General features: G+C 56.0%; 6 protein-coding genes across 6 annotated transcripts; 5 read left to right on the plus strand and 1 right to left on the minus strand.

The window, feature by feature from the left end:
* Window positions 1-1,278: 1,278 nt before the first annotated feature.
* On the plus strand, window positions 1,279-2,422 carry QBC33DRAFT_597192 (NAD binding domain of 6-phosphogluconate dehydrogenase-domain-containing protein; the record flags this gene model as incomplete). The annotated part of the gene is made up of 2 exons (XM_060431914.1): window positions 1,279-1,303; window positions 1,367-2,422. The coding sequence occupies 2 exons, from the start codon at window positions 1,279-1,281 to the stop codon at window positions 2,299-2,301; spliced, it is 960 nt and encodes a 319-aa protein (XP_060286948.1). The 3' UTR covers window positions 2,302-2,422.
* A 468-nt stretch (window positions 2,423-2,890) lies between these two features.
* Window positions 2,891-4,692, plus strand: QBC33DRAFT_608718 (succinate semialdehyde dehydrogenase; the record flags this gene model as incomplete). Its single annotated transcript, XM_060432370.1, has 3 exons — window positions 2,891-3,012; window positions 3,262-3,994; window positions 4,061-4,692. The coding sequence occupies exons 1-3, from the start codon at window positions 2,950-2,952 to the stop codon at window positions 4,690-4,692; spliced, it is 1,428 nt and encodes a 475-aa protein (XP_060286949.1). The 5' UTR covers window positions 2,891-2,949.
* Window positions 4,693-6,376: 1,684 nt separating this feature from the next.
* On the plus strand, window positions 6,377-7,330 carry QBC33DRAFT_566215 (uncharacterized protein; the record flags this gene model as incomplete). The annotated part of the gene is made up of 4 exons (XM_060430453.1): window positions 6,377-6,388; window positions 6,459-6,605; window positions 6,699-6,946; window positions 7,032-7,330. The coding sequence occupies 4 exons, from the start codon at window positions 6,377-6,379 to the stop codon at window positions 7,141-7,143; spliced, it is 519 nt and encodes a 172-aa protein (XP_060286950.1). The 3' UTR covers window positions 7,144-7,330.
* Window positions 7,331-7,745: 415 nt separating this feature from the next.
* Window positions 7,746-9,321, plus strand: QBC33DRAFT_525603 (cytochrome P450 monooxygenase). Its single transcript, XM_060426835.1, has one exon. The coding sequence runs from the start codon at window positions 7,844-7,846 to the stop codon at window positions 9,218-9,220; it is 1,377 nt and encodes a 458-aa protein (XP_060286951.1). The 5' UTR covers window positions 7,746-7,843; the 3' UTR covers window positions 9,221-9,321.
* A 746-nt stretch (window positions 9,322-10,067) lies between these two features.
* On the minus strand, window positions 10,068-11,292 carry QBC33DRAFT_215040 (major facilitator superfamily domain-containing protein). The gene is made up of 2 exons (XM_060422712.1): window positions 10,740-11,292; window positions 10,068-10,686 (listed from the first exon to the last, which is right to left on the minus strand). Exons 1-2 carry the CDS (start codon window positions 10,959-10,961, stop codon window positions 10,114-10,116), a joined length of 795 nt encoding a protein of 264 aa, XP_060286952.1. The 5' UTR covers window positions 10,962-11,292; the 3' UTR covers window positions 10,068-10,113.
* A 213-nt stretch (window positions 11,293-11,505) lies between these two features.
* Window positions 11,506-13,821, plus strand: QBC33DRAFT_525606 (uncharacterized protein). The gene is made up of 3 exons (XM_060426836.1): window positions 11,506-11,970; window positions 12,039-12,066; window positions 12,125-13,821. The coding sequence occupies exons 1-3, from the start codon at window positions 11,558-11,560 to the stop codon at window positions 13,682-13,684; spliced, it is 2,001 nt and encodes a 666-aa protein (XP_060286953.1). The 5' UTR covers window positions 11,506-11,557; the 3' UTR covers window positions 13,685-13,821.
* The last annotated feature ends 351 nt before the right edge of the window (window positions 13,822-14,172 follow it).

A 14,172-nucleotide genomic window follows, 5' to 3' on the forward strand; every position in this document is an offset into this window, starting at 1 on the left:
CTACAGTCCCAAGATCGCCCACATCCCACAGATCGCGCAATCTCGGTCCTTCCTCCCCTCCCCCTCATTCTCATCTCCTCCATCCACTCCCTCCCACCCATCCCCCCCCCCCCCCCCCCCCCCCCCCCCCCCCCCCCCCCGCCGGGGGGGGGGGGGGGGGGGGCAGCACGCTGTACGGTTGACAATTGCTGACAATTGGTCATAACCCCTTCAATCGCCCACCATTTGCTAATAATCTTAACCTTTAGAACAAATACCGTGTATGGAGAGATTTGCCTCTACTTTCTGTGTGTATAGAAGTGTACTTAATGGTATGTTCCTAAGCTATTTTCAAAATAGTTGCATCCAACTTATCTGGTAAAGACCCGTTTTTAGCAACAGAAACGGTTACTCCAAAGTCTGCACAGATATGGCAAAACCTGAATACCTTTGGGGTTCGATGCCTTGGTGCAGGTATAGTGAGTCCCTACTACCAGGCAATGTATGCTCTGCGATCAGCGCTTGAGGAGGAACTGAGCATGGAGATGGGTATAACAGAATGTAGAATACAGGTTGCCTGTGCATGGGTCTCTTATGCTGGTAAGCCTCTTCTACGGTGGGCGCAGGATAACATTAGCTACATGGATGTCAAAGAGGAGGATGAGGCAAACTACGTTGAAGGAGGCCTGTTGTACCAGTCCCATGGACCACCCACTATGTGCCTTCGACGGTGGTGCTTTTGGCTGGACCGGTTTGAAGAGCTTGGGAAGGAAGAATCCGGCATGAGTGAGGATATTCAGAAGGCTTCGCTTGAAGCGGCGCTGACCATGAAAACGATCGAAAGAGGCATTGCGCCTCAACCTCTTTGGCAGCCCACGTCAATATGCCTTCTCAACCGACCCAACTCAGGTCCGGCAGGCGGCTCAAAGCCCTCGGCACAGGCACATAACGTCTAGGGTCAGTTGACGGTCCCCGCACCTGCCACACAGCCGAAATCTATGAAAGGTTCGGCAACGGCAGTCTCAGGCCACTGAGAAGCCGCGATGCAGTATGATTTGCTAGTGAATAAGAGATAATTATGGAGATAATTATGTGCCCAGTACCTACAGGTTGACGCTATAAATGCTATTGTGTAAAAGGAGACTAGTATTTTGATGAACCTTCAACCTCGCTCCGAGATCAGACCAGAGCGAGTCAGCCCCAAAAAGATCACGACGGAGAACGAAGATCGATCACGAATCCCTAAATCTTGCACAACAACTCCTATTATTCACTCAATTCACTTCTTACCTCCTCGCGATGGCGTCAGATATCGGGTTCATAGGTTTGTTCTCTCGCCTCCCTGGGACGAAATGTCGTGTGCTTTCCGAGCTAAGGTGAAATGCAGGTCTCGGGAACATGGGATACCGCATGGCCGTCAACCTCCGCAAAAAGATGCCTCCGACTGCCACACTGCACATTTACGACGTCGTTGAGGATGCCTGTCGGCGCTTCTCCGACAACTGCAGCAGGTTTGGGAAGATCGAGATTGCCAGATCTTCCAAGGAAGTTGCCAGCAAGTGTTCGACGCTGCTGACCATTGTCCCAACGAGCGAAAATGTCCGCCAGGTCTTTCTGGATCCGCATTCCGGGGTCATTGCGGCGCCCCAAGACCCTGACCGGCTTATGCTAGAATGCAGCACCATCGATATCAAGGCCACCCAAGAGATCGGCAAGCAGGTCATGGAGGCCGGGCTGGGTATCTACGTCGACGCTCCCGTCTCAGGTGGTGCTAGAGGCGCCGAGGAGGCCACCGTCGCCTTCCTCGTTGGCCATCCCGGCCCGGCAGAGACGGATCCCGTAGCGAGGCGCATCAAGGATGTCGTCTCCAACATGGGCCTGCCCGAACGGGTTAATTTCTGCGGCCCGCTAGGCTCGGGCTTGGTCGGTAAGATCGTGAACAACTACATCTCCATCAACAACGTTCTGTCGCTGGCCGAAGGCATGGCGTTTGGGTTGCGGTATGGTGTGGATAAGATGAGACTGTACGACTGCGTCAAGAGCTCCAGTGGGAATTCCTGGGTCCTGGAGAACAAGAACTCGGTGCCGGGCGTCATTGCGCGGTCTCCGGCGAGTAACAACTTCCGGGCAACGTTTCCGGCACGCATGGTGTTGAAGGACCTTACCCTAGGCATCAATGCGGCCAAGGAGGTTGGCATTGAGGCGTCAATGGGCGAGACTGCTCTCAAGTCGTTTCAGAAGGCCAACGATGACCCAAGAACAACGGTGAGTCATCCCTCCATCATATATTGTTTCTTAAACGTTCCCAGTAACCCAACTTGATGCTCATTCTTCGCTTCTAGGACTTGGACTGTACATCTGTTTGGCTGCACATGAACGACGAGGTCGAAGAGTGGGCCAAACAGCAGCAACACGAGTAGCTCCAGTGCCACACTCGACTCCTTAAAGAGAGCACGGAGAAGTCGCCATGTGATTCACGAGCGATAGCCGGGCGAGAGGTGCTTGACCACCGTTCGATTAGTTTATTTTGCTAGATACCTGCCATAACTAGACGCTTCTTCGGCCATACGGGGATACATCTGCATCTCACCCAACTCCTTCGGCAAAGGTGTTGTGACTTAGGTGGGTCGTAGAGAACTTTCGGCAACTCATCTTCCGCAAAGTGGACCTTCCCCGACAGTCCGGCTATGCCGCCGTGCATCGGCACAAGTGGGGCGGGTGAATCAAGCTCCGCCATGTGTTTGCCGAACCAAGTCAGTCGCTCACGGCAACATGGAACCCGGCTTTGAGGCTGGGTGTACGTGGCAAGCTTCAATCTTATATTTGCAGGTTGTTAATTTAATAGTGGGCGAATGGAGAGGGAGAGGGTAACTGAAGTGGAAAGAACTCGGCCAAAACTAGCCCTGTGAATGCACCAGCCTCTCAGCAGAATTCTGTCACGATAAGCCTCTCACTTGATTTCCCATCATCATGGCTGCAGTCTCGGGGATAGATATACTATTGAAGGAAATTCCATACACCGTTGAGTACCTAGTGCCCCCTATGCATACGTTGCAAACCCTCTGATGCCCAAGTTGACGCCCTCGTCATAGTTCAACGACGCCTCGCTGCTGGATCGCCGGGCGTACATTGGGGGCAAATGGGTGCCAGCCGCACAAGGCGCAACCTTTCCGGTTTATGGTCTGTTTTAGAACCTCAGCTGAGGGCTGATCCTGGCCCATTATCCGCGCAGTGACCAAGCAGCAGTGTTGCTAATTTGCAGTAACTCAAGCAGACCCCGAGGATGGTCAAGTCGCGTTTCACGTCGCAAACGTATCTAGAGACGAAGTCCGCGGCGCAATTGACGCTGCACAGTCCGCGTTCGAGACCTACCGGCGGTTCACCCATCGCAAGCGGAAGGAGTTGCTTCGGAGGTGGACCGACATCGTAAGGGCCAACCGCGATGACTTGGCGGCGATCTGCACTCTGGAGCTGGGCAAGCCAATCACCGAGTCATACGTCACCGTAGACTACGGCCTCAGCTTCCTAGAGTGGTTTCAGGGTGAGACCGAGAGATTGTATGGCGAGACCATACCGGCGGCCAAGGCGGACAACCGCATCTTCACGACCAGAGAGCCGCAGGGTGTAGTAGCAGCCATCACGCCGTGGAACAGCCCCATCGCCATGGCTCTGCGGAAGGTCGGGGCCGCGATCGCGGCCGGCTGCACCGTCGTGCTGAAGCCGGCGCCTGAGACGCCCATGTGTGCCATCGCCATTGCGAAGCTGTTTGAGCGCGTCGGCTACCCCGCCGGCACGCTGAACGTCGTCACTAGCGACGGTCCCGGGTCGGCGGCCATTGGCGAGGAGATGTGCCATAACACCCGCGTCCGCCATCTCAGCTTCACGGGGTCTACGGCCGTGGGCAAATACCTGAATGCCGAGTGCGCAAAGACGCTGAAGAAGACGAGCATGGAGCTCGGAGGCAATGCGCCTTTTATCATTTTCGAGGATGCTGACCTCGAGAAGGCTGTAAATGGTAAGCCCAGGCGGTTGACAACTCCTGGTTGTGGAACGACAACTAATATCCCCCTGCGCGTTTCAGGCCTGATTTCCTCAAAGTTCCGGTCCTCGGGCCAGACGTGCGTGTGTGCGAACCGTATCTTTGTGCACCGGTCTGTCATCGACGAGGTCGCCCGGCTCCTGCAGGCCGCGCAAGAGCAGTTGTTCGTTTTGGGCTCGGTCTGGGACCCCAAAGTCAACTTCGGGCCGCTCTATTCACAAAAAGGCGTTGACAAGGTGCAGCAGCACGTCGACGACGCCGTTTCAAAGGGGGCGCGGCTGGTCAGCGGAGGAGCCATCAGGAAAGAGCTGGGTCCCTATCTCTACCCGCCCACAATCCTCGTGGACTGTGATCCTAAGACGATGCGCTTCGGCAACGAGGAGACGTTCGGGCCTGTGGCCCCACTCATACCTTTTGACACCGAGGAGGAGGCAATCAGACTAGCGAACACGTTCCAGAGTGGCCTCGCATCATACTTCTACACGGAGAATATTTCAAGGCTATGGCGGGTGGCTGAAGCGCTGGATACGGGCATGGTTGGTGTCCGTGTGGGCCTAATCAGCGCTTGTGAACAACCGTTTGGGGGCATCAAGGAGAGTGGGATCGGCCGCGAGGGCTCAAAGTTTGGCGTTGAGGATTATACAAATGTGAAGAGCATCACGGTGGGATTGTAAGGTTTATTTGGTAGTTAAGACAAAGTATGATTTTCCTGCTGCTTACTTAAGGCAGGGCGGTTCAAACCTGCAATGCAACCCCCCCCAAGCAATACTTCCGTCGCTCATTAGCAGCGTGGTCCTCAACAATCAAATGATCTGGCCGGCAACAGTCTCCAGTGTCGCAAAGGTGCGATACCTCTTGCCTTACCCCTTTGCGTCCAAGCACCATAGCCGAGACATCGCTCCAAGGTTTCCAGCCAAGAACCGCCAATCGATGAACATACTGCCGTTTGACACGAAATGCCCGGGAGCTTTCGCCCTTCGCCGCTCGAAGAGGTCCGTCTCTCTGCACGGCAGGTGTCACCAGCTGACACCCACGGCCGCTTACTACCAGCCCAGCCCTCCAGCATCTCTTCGTATTGCTTGTTGCAGCAGGGACTGCATTATTCGATCTCCATGCAGGGCGACCGTCTAACACGCTCACAATCGTCCTTCGTGCAATGTCGGGGTCCAGCTCCACGAGCTCTCGCTCTGTGGCCGAGCCATGCCGGGAAAGAGCATCCGACAAGGAACGCTTATCCTCAGCCGTCGGCGGATCCGGGGCGGGGAGGGCACGAGCTTCAATGCCAATGACTGAGGGAGTCGTAGCTTCTGGGGCGAGTCGTCTGAACTTCCGCGGCGAGGGCAAGGGCAAAGATTCGGCATCGGCCAGAACATGGTCAGATCGGCCTCGCTATAGTTGTCAGACTGGCAACCACAACGAGTACCTCTCGATGACACATACCTTGACGCTCGACAGAAGACGATTGTCCTCAGCTGCAAGCAAGGTAGTAATCCGGCCGATATGTTCGAGGAGCTTAGCGCATCCTGCGCTTGTTTTAGTTTACATGAACTGATTAGTTATCAGGCAAACTTTCTACGGCAGCTGTGGCACAAGCCTGCAGAAAGAAAGCCAAGGGGCGCTCCAGTCAAGGCCGGAAAAGCCCAGATTGGAGATAAAGCCAAGGTTATACTTGCCAAAGCTGTGGCTTCTCCAAACCCTGTCGCAGAAGCGCTGGGGCTAGGGCCATGTCTCATCGTGGAAAACCAACGGACATGCATCGGACCTCTAGCCGACCTACCGAAAAACTCTCCGCTGCTCTCGGCCATCGTGGTCGGCTTGGATACAATGTCTTAAGCTACCATATCACCTGGGTAGCTAAAAATGGCGAGCCTCCACTGCTCCCCGGGGGCCAGTATAGCCACCTCTGCCATAGAAAATGGTGTGTGAATGCGGACCATGGGTCGGGTCGTGGGAGACGGGTGCATTAAACCACAAAAGGAACAAGTGCGCAAATGGGCAAAGCCATTTCTTGCTTGATAGTGGGCCTGGAAGTCGCCACTTACTTAGCTTATGCACACATAAACCAGCTTGTCTGTCGGGTACTTGGGTAAAGAACATGGACCACCCATTAATTACCAAACTTTAGCTAAGATAAATCATAAATACCTTTGCTAAGACTGCGATGGGCCGAACCTGGACAATCGTCTCCGTATGCATCGGTAAGGAATAAAGGCAATGATGTGTAAAAGGCTTGAAGACCCCCGAAACACACAAAAACATCGAGGGAGGCTCACAGAGATCATCTAGCCATAATTACTACCTTTTGCCAACTCTTGCATTCCTCCAAGTACAGACCTTCCTATATAATAACCGCCAGAAATGCCTCCTCCAGTCGGCCACTTTTTCCGCTCCCAGCTGTGCACCACGCTCCCAGTGGCCCAGCAAAAGCTTCGCGGGTTAGACTGTCCTCGTCACGGGCGCCAACACGGGGCTAAGCCTCGAGGCGGCGCAGCACATGGTTCGCCTCGGAGCCGAGGACATCCTCCAGGAGCTGGCGCGTGAGGATGTGGCGAGAATGGTGGACAGGCAAGTCGTGTGCTTGGCTGGTGTATATATGTGTTGTGTGTCATGTGTGCTTACTTAGATGCCGTGCAACAGGTACAATGTCCCCAAGCTGATGTAACTGCTGGCCTTCCGCGAGTTGGCCGAGAGGCTAACGCAGCCACCAAACTCGCGCCGTATCATCTCTTCGACCATCAACCCCGGCGCTGTCGTCACCGACATAATGCGAGAGTCGAAAGGCTTCTTCTCCGTCTATGTCAAAGCCACGCAAGCGATACTCATGGGGACAGCCGAGGAGGGTTCAAGGACTTTAGTACATGCGGCCAAGGGGTCTAGGGAAACAGACGGCCAGTATCTGTGCGACTGCAAGCCCGCCGGGCCGGAATTGTAAGTGCTCTCTGGTTTATGATCTTGGTACCCTGGGAGGACGAGATCTAGACTCTGGGTGATCAGGCGCTGACGTCGACCACAGGATTTCGCCATTTGTCACGAGCGAGGAGGGAGTAGCAACACAGCGGAAGTTGTGGAAAGAACTGATGGACAAGCTGGAGAGGATCCAGCCTAGTATAGCAAGAAACATCTAAGCATGGCATGCCGACACCAGCGGTTAGATTCGTATGCTGCCATTGGGACGTCTATTCGCGGGAAGGATCAAGACGTGCTACGTCACTTCTAGTTTTCCGTTCATCAGACGTATCAAACTTGTGCTTCGCACGCAGCTTATTGGGATGGGCCTCGCGCTCGCGTGGCTTCTCCCTCATCTCCTCTCAGTCTAGATTCACTGTGTAATTATCATTAGGTTTCAGCTCTTCTTTGAAATTACAATATATACCATTGGGCAAGCTAGATGTTGTCGTATATCATAGGGATCCATGGTTGCTTCGCTCTGGCCTTCTTGTGGCGCGACGGACCAAATTGATGGCCGAATTGATGTGGTTGAATTTGACCTAGTTCCGCTAAAGGGGAGATCCCTCACCCCTCTTGGAAATCTTGGAAAGCCATGGGGATCATCTTTGTGATGTGGAAAGCTCTATTCCAACCAATATTCGGAAGTGGCTGGCTGTTGTCTCAAAGACAACGAATGGACGGACGCCTAGAGTCAGCAGCCCGCAACGCTAATGTAAGCCACATCGGAGATCCCATTCACAAGGTTGCTGGGTTATCGTGTCGTCTTGCGGTGTGAGCAGGCTGTTGGATCTTACATATGCAGGAGTCTGTCTCTTGATCTCTCCTTGTTCTTTTTCTTCTCCACTTGTTGTCCTCGAATGCCATCGCCAAAACACCATGTCCCTCACCATTCCTCGACCTCCCGGCCTACCCCTTCTGGGCAACATCTTCGACGTTGACCCTAGCAATACCTGGGGCTCACTGAAGAAGCTGTCAGAGAGGTACGGAGAGATATTCCAAATCAACGTCCTCGGCCATACCGTCGTCTTCGTTGCCGGTGCCGCCCTTGCCGAGGAATTATGCGACGAAAAGCGTTTTCGCAAGTATGTGGGCGGGCCAATCGTCGAGATTAGATTTGCCGTGCACGATGCCCTCTTCACGGCGTTCGACCACGAAGAGAGCTGGGGCATCGCCCATCGCATTATTGCACCGAAACTTACGCCCCAGTCCCTCGCAGGGCACTTTGGCGAGATACGTGACACTGCCATTGAGCTCATCGAGAAATGGAAGGGCCTCGGCGCCGACAACAAGGTGGTGTCTGCGGTCGGGGAGCTGAACAGGCTGAACCTTGAGGCGACGACCCTGACGCTCTTCGGCAAGAAGCTGAACTGCCTCAGCGGCCCCGCACACCCCATGCTGAAGGGAATGGAAGATGCGACGTCGGAAGCCATGAAGCGCCCGACGCGACCGGGGTTCCTCAACTGGCTTGTGTACGGGGGCAAGTTCAAAACGGCGACGCAAACGATGCGGAGCTACGCGGCCGACATTGTGGAGCACCGCAAGGCGAACCCGACGGACCGTCAAGACCTGCTCGCTACCATGGTCAACGCCCGCGATCCCGAGACCGGCAAGGCCCTGACCGACTCGCAGGTCATCGACGAGATCGTCACCATGCCTATCGGCAGCAGCACCGCGCCCGCCCTGATCGCCACCGCCATCTACTTCCTCCTGAAGAACCCGCACGTCATCACGGCGGCGCGCGACGAGATCGACTCCATAGTGGGCGCCGGCGAGCTGACCCACGCCCACCTGCAGCAGCTCAGCTACGTCGAGGGCATCGTGCGCGAGTCGCTCCGGCTCTCCTTCGTGGCGCCGGGCTTCAACATCGAGCCGATCCCGAGCAGGGGCAAGGAGCCGGTGCTGCTGGGCGGCGGGAAGTACCAGATCGCGCACGACCAGGCCGTCATCATCGTTCTCGCGGGGGTGAATCGCGACCCAACCGTCTTCGAGGAGCCACTTGCCTTCAGGCCAGAGCGGATGATGGCCAGGTCGTTCGAGAACCTGCCCGCGGGGGTGAAGAAGTGGTTCGGGAACGGGAAGAGGGAGTGCATTGGGAAGCACTACGCCTGGCAGTGGAGTATGGCGGTGTTGGTGATGCTGCTCAGGGAGGTGGACTTTGAGATGGTGGACCCAAGCTACAATCTGGAGCAAGATGGATGGTTCAACCTGAGGCCGGTTGGCTTCTTCGTCAAGGTCAAGCCGAGAGCGAGATGACGGGATGCAATTGGAAGGCCGCTCGCTTGGCCGCAGATCAGTGGTTAAGTCTCATTAGATATACTGCATCTCAACCTCCCTACCTAAGTACACAACCGAGACATGTCATTAACCGTCATGGCCGCCGAGAGTGTCCCAAGCGGCGTATCTCCGGACCTGCTCCGGCATCTCCAATCACTCCTCCCGTGAGACAGCCGCGGGCTCTGCGCGATTCGGGCCTGCCGAACCTTCTCAACTGCATCGCCGACATAGCCAAGACCCTGCGCAACTCGCAGCACGTCTTCCTCGCCGGCACCGCCCACACCTTCGGCGACGAGCGGCTCGACGTCGACGTTTTGGCGGAGAACATTATCCGTACTAGACTGGCCAAATGCCGCTCGGTTTGCACCGCTAGCAGCGAGGAAGACGCTGTGGAGCAGCCCGCCGCTGCCGCCACCGGCGGTGCCGTGTCGTCGTCTTCCCAGAGCGCTACACCATGGCCTTCAACCCCCCGACGGTAGCTCCATCATCGTGCCCAACTAGACTGTGGGCACCATTGTCGGCATCTGGGACGACAACTCGGCGCTCCACCGAGTCCCCACACGGAGCTTGGTTGCTGCTGTGCTCGGCGTGTACGGACCGCTGTCGTTGCGCTGCGGGTGCCCGGCCGGGCGGGGGCATCGTACTGCTTCTTGGTTGGGCTCGGCTGTCTTCGAGCTCGTCCGGAGCAGCATCCAGCTCGCGAATCCGCTCTTCAAGGTCCGGCACTTCGCGCCCGCGAACCTGCGCGCCGCGGCAGATAACGAGCGGCACAACGCCTTAGTCGCGCAGTTCATCAAGCAGGGGTACACGCTGCGGTACAGCGGGGGCCTAGTGCCAGACGTGGCGCACTCGCTAGTGAAGGGACACGTCATCTATATTTCCCCTGTGACAGATGCGGCTGGAGCGAAGCTCCGGCGGTTGTACGAGCTGTGTCCGATCGCGCTAATCGTAGGGTGCGCTGGTGGCAGGGCTATTGATCTCGCTAATGGAGAGGATATTCCCCAGAAGCTGTTGCAGAACTGTGATAAAAAGGCAGGCTTACTCTGTGGGACGCAGAGGAGGTGGAGATTGCAAAACGAGTGCTTCTTAGTTAGGAACACGGCGAACCCCCAAAACAAGGAGGGAAGGCCCGAGTCGCAAATTTTTCCCGCTGCGAGACTTACCACGCCGCCGTATATCCCTGCCCCTCCCACTCCCGCGATGGCTCGGCCGACAATGAAGGCGACCGCGTTCGGAGCTGCCCCGCACACAGCGGAGCTGACCCCGAGGACGAAGAGGGTGGTCAGGAAGGTGGCCTTGATGCTGTAAACGGAGTAAAGCTTTCCGAATAGCAGTTGGGAGGCGCATCTCGTCAAGAAATATGCAGAACCGTACCAGCCAATATCGGTGACGGAGTTGAAGTCGTCCGTGACCTGTGGAATAGCCGTCGGGATGATCAAGCGGTCCTGCTATGCCGTCAGCCTCTAGGCCTCAAGTTGGGAGGAATGGATATGCTGACCAGAGTGACCAAGGACATGCTAATGAAGACGGAGGTGAGAAGCAAGCCAAGCCTCGGTCCGGAGGGGTACACGATATCCTCGGTGGCGGACGTCTGCACAGGCGCACTCTCTGTTTCCTTTGCATCGCCTGCGATTAGTACTGGTTCTAGCGCTGTCATAGCTTCAGCTCCCTCAAGGGACGCCGCGAGAGCTTCTGTTGGATTGCTTTTCCTGAATGGCATTATGATTACGTTCGCGACTCAAACAAGAGGCGTTGAAGCATGCAATAGGATTGCTCGGTCGGGAAATCAGATATCGAGGCCGGGAACCGAAGAGAGGGGATGACCAAAGCACTGGAGAAAAATCATTCAGTTCAAAATGTCGTAGACAATTCGACAATGTTGATATTCGGCCGACGCAATCGGCCGTCGGAAAGTAGAGAACAAACGCCTTTGCTGTATTATTGCAGGAAGTCAGGGGCTAATTGGGGCTCCTAGCTCACCGAGCTCCAGCAGTCTTCAACTCATTTCGGGTCCGAGAGATCAAAACCAGGCTTGGAGCATCGGCCTGCCAAGCTTAGTGTCGCATGTCCAGGACATCTTGAGTTGCTTTATGGCAGTCTGTTATCAAGCTTGAAAAGGGGTAATCCGCTCACGACCAACGCACGTGCCAGAAACGAGTGTAATTAGTCGGCGGGGTCGGGTTCCGAGACGGAGTTGCGCTAGGCCATTTTTGGACCCGAGCCCTCCGAAGTGCGCCGTTGTGCCCCCGGTGCCATCCCCGAGACACAGTCTTAAAACCCAACACTCTCGGCGATCACCTCGGACAGCCTTCACTGATGCGTGTATCCGCTACCGCCATGACGCCACTTCCAATGATGGCGCCCCAGGGGCTGCACAGGAGGCATGCCTGTTCGCTCTGTGCTCGCCGCAAGGTCAAATGCGACAAAGGCGACCCCTGTTCCAACTGCCTCAAGGCCCAGGCTCAGTGTTTATATGAGGCTCCCGCTCCACATCGACCTCGGAAGAGGGCCGCCGACGAAGACCTGGTCGCCCGACTAACTCAGTATGAAGCTCTGATGCGGAAGCACAATATCGACTTCACCCACTGCGCCAACACCTGGGTCCCGTCTGGGCTGGAAGTCAAGCTGAAGGAGACCGGCTCCCAAAGTCCAGTCCTCGAAACCTCCGCGACCAGTCGTCCCAGGCCGAAGACTTACCCCTTGGAGAACACTGCGGCAAATGTAGACCAGTCAGTTGACCAGCATGGCAAGAGCAATTGCCTTCATCAAGCAACAAACTGACAGACAGTATCTTCAGGTGTCTATGGTCGAATCTGAGCCCAGAGGTCTGTTGTTCCGAGGCTCTCTCTGGTTGCTGAAGACTGACCTGTCTGTCCCGACAAGCTCAAGAATCCTCCCATCCAGAGCCTGCGTCACAAAGACGACCCCTTTCTGCATCCTACACCGCCGCTTCAGCTCATCTTTCCAAGCACCCAGCCTGAACTCCACGAGTTACACCCAGAACCAAGACACATCTACCGCTTCTGGCAAATTTTTGTCGAAAGTGTCAATCCGCTTACGAAGATCGTCCATGTACCGAGTCTGCAGCAGCGCATCTTGGATGCAAGTTGGGACCCTGCCAATGTACCAAAGCCCCTGACGGCCATCTTGTTCGCCATCTACACTCTAGCTGTCACCTCCATGTCCCCGGATGACTGCCGGGCTTCCTTCGGCGAGACCAGGGACACCCTCTTGACGCGTTACCGAGCCGCGACCGTCCGGGCCCTTATCGCGAGCGACTTCCTCACGACGAGGGAACTCGAGGTTCTGCAAGGGCTTGTCCTGTTTCTCCTCGCAGACCCGGAGTCCGAGTTAACTTCCACCCTGACCGGCGCCGCCATGAGGCTGGGCCAGAAGATGGGCCTGCACCGGGAGAATACCGACCCCAAGATCTCGTTCTTCGACAGGGAAATGCGCGTCCGTCTCTGGTGGCAGTTGTGTGGACTCTGCTCTCGAAGTCGCGCCGTATCCACCCCGGGGACGAAGCTGCCACCATCCGAGGTTGGTGACATCCGCCTCCCACTCAATGTCAACGACGCGGAATTGCATCCAGACATGATCGAGCCCCCTATCGAGCACAACGGTCCGACCGAGATGTTGTGCGTCTTGATGAAGTTCGAAGTCTCCAACTGGCTTCGATCCTCGCCCACGGCCGCCCAGGTCTTCGAGAACATCATTCAGGGCCATGTGAGAGGCAAGAGGGTGTCGATGGAGCTGCAAGACGAGGCCATCAATGAGATAGAGGCCACCTACCAGGAGAAGTACTTTCGTCATTGGGACAAGCGCGTACCTCTGCATGGTGTGACACACGCCATGGCGAAAATTGCCGTCGCTCGCATGCGGTTCAAGGTTCACCATCCCAGACGAGCGGCCGTCGGTGGTGGCGAGGTATATATGACGCGGGAGGAAAGCGACATGGTCTTCGACTCGGCCGTGATGTCGCTAGAGATGGTGGATGCGGGCATACACAGCAAGTTTTCCTCGCACCTGTTCACCCATTTGACTTCCAATTTCCAGATAGACGCCTACATCTACGTCATCAGCGACCTGCGGCGGCGGTGCTCCGGAGACCGAGTGGCCCTGGCCTGGAAGCTAGTCGAGGATCTTTACAGCGAGCATCCCGAGCTGATCGACGATGCCGAGGACGCTTTCTTTGTCGCCCTCGGTGACTTGACTCTGGAGGCTTGGGAGGCGCGTAGAAAGGAGCTGGTTCGTGCTCGAGGTGTTCGGGAATCCGAGGTCACGCCCCAGTTCATTCAGTTGCTTTGGGATAAGAGGAAGAAAGGAAATGAGGAAAGTGTTCATATGCCTACCATCCCGGATCCTCACGGCCTTGACGGCCTCGGATTGACAGACAATATCGAGTTAGACTGGGATTATTGGAACGACTTCTTGCAGTTATAAGGAAAACAGGGGCTTCCTGCAGGTCCAACGTGTTGGGGTTTCCATGTAGCAGGTCTCTGGTGTGGAAGAAGCTGATGAGGGCAGAAGTTCCTGATGGCAGAAGTTGATGAGGAAGGGGAAAAGAGAGAAGAGGCCCCCGGGGGGGGGGGGGGGCGCCCGCTGCAGGATCTGATCTGTATAATGTGTAGGGTGTGGAGGAATGTCCGATTCAAACGCGGCGTCTCTTTCCAGTTTATATTCAATCGGCCAGCAGACGCTGCCTCAATTGTGGTTGCGGTTGTGGATGGCGTTCGCCCATCCCAGGGCCGCAAGACAGCTGAGGGCTTGTGAATGGTATCAGGACAAATCCAGCCCGCTGCTCGCCGGTGACTTCCAGGCGGGATAACAGCTATGCAAGATCAACAAGTTGTCGCAAGTCTTGTCGACGGCGATCTCAAAATAAGCCGGGCACTCTTAGCCCGACTCTCCTGCTTGGCCAAGGCCTGGTT

The sequence above is a fragment of the Phialemonium atrogriseum genome, assembly GCF_030411735.1.
Source record: "Phialemonium atrogriseum strain 8032-3 unplaced genomic scaffold QBC33scaffold_3, whole genome shotgun sequence".
Lineage (NCBI taxonomy): Eukaryota > Fungi > Ascomycota > Sordariomycetes > Cephalothecales > Cephalothecaceae > Phialemonium > Phialemonium atrogriseum.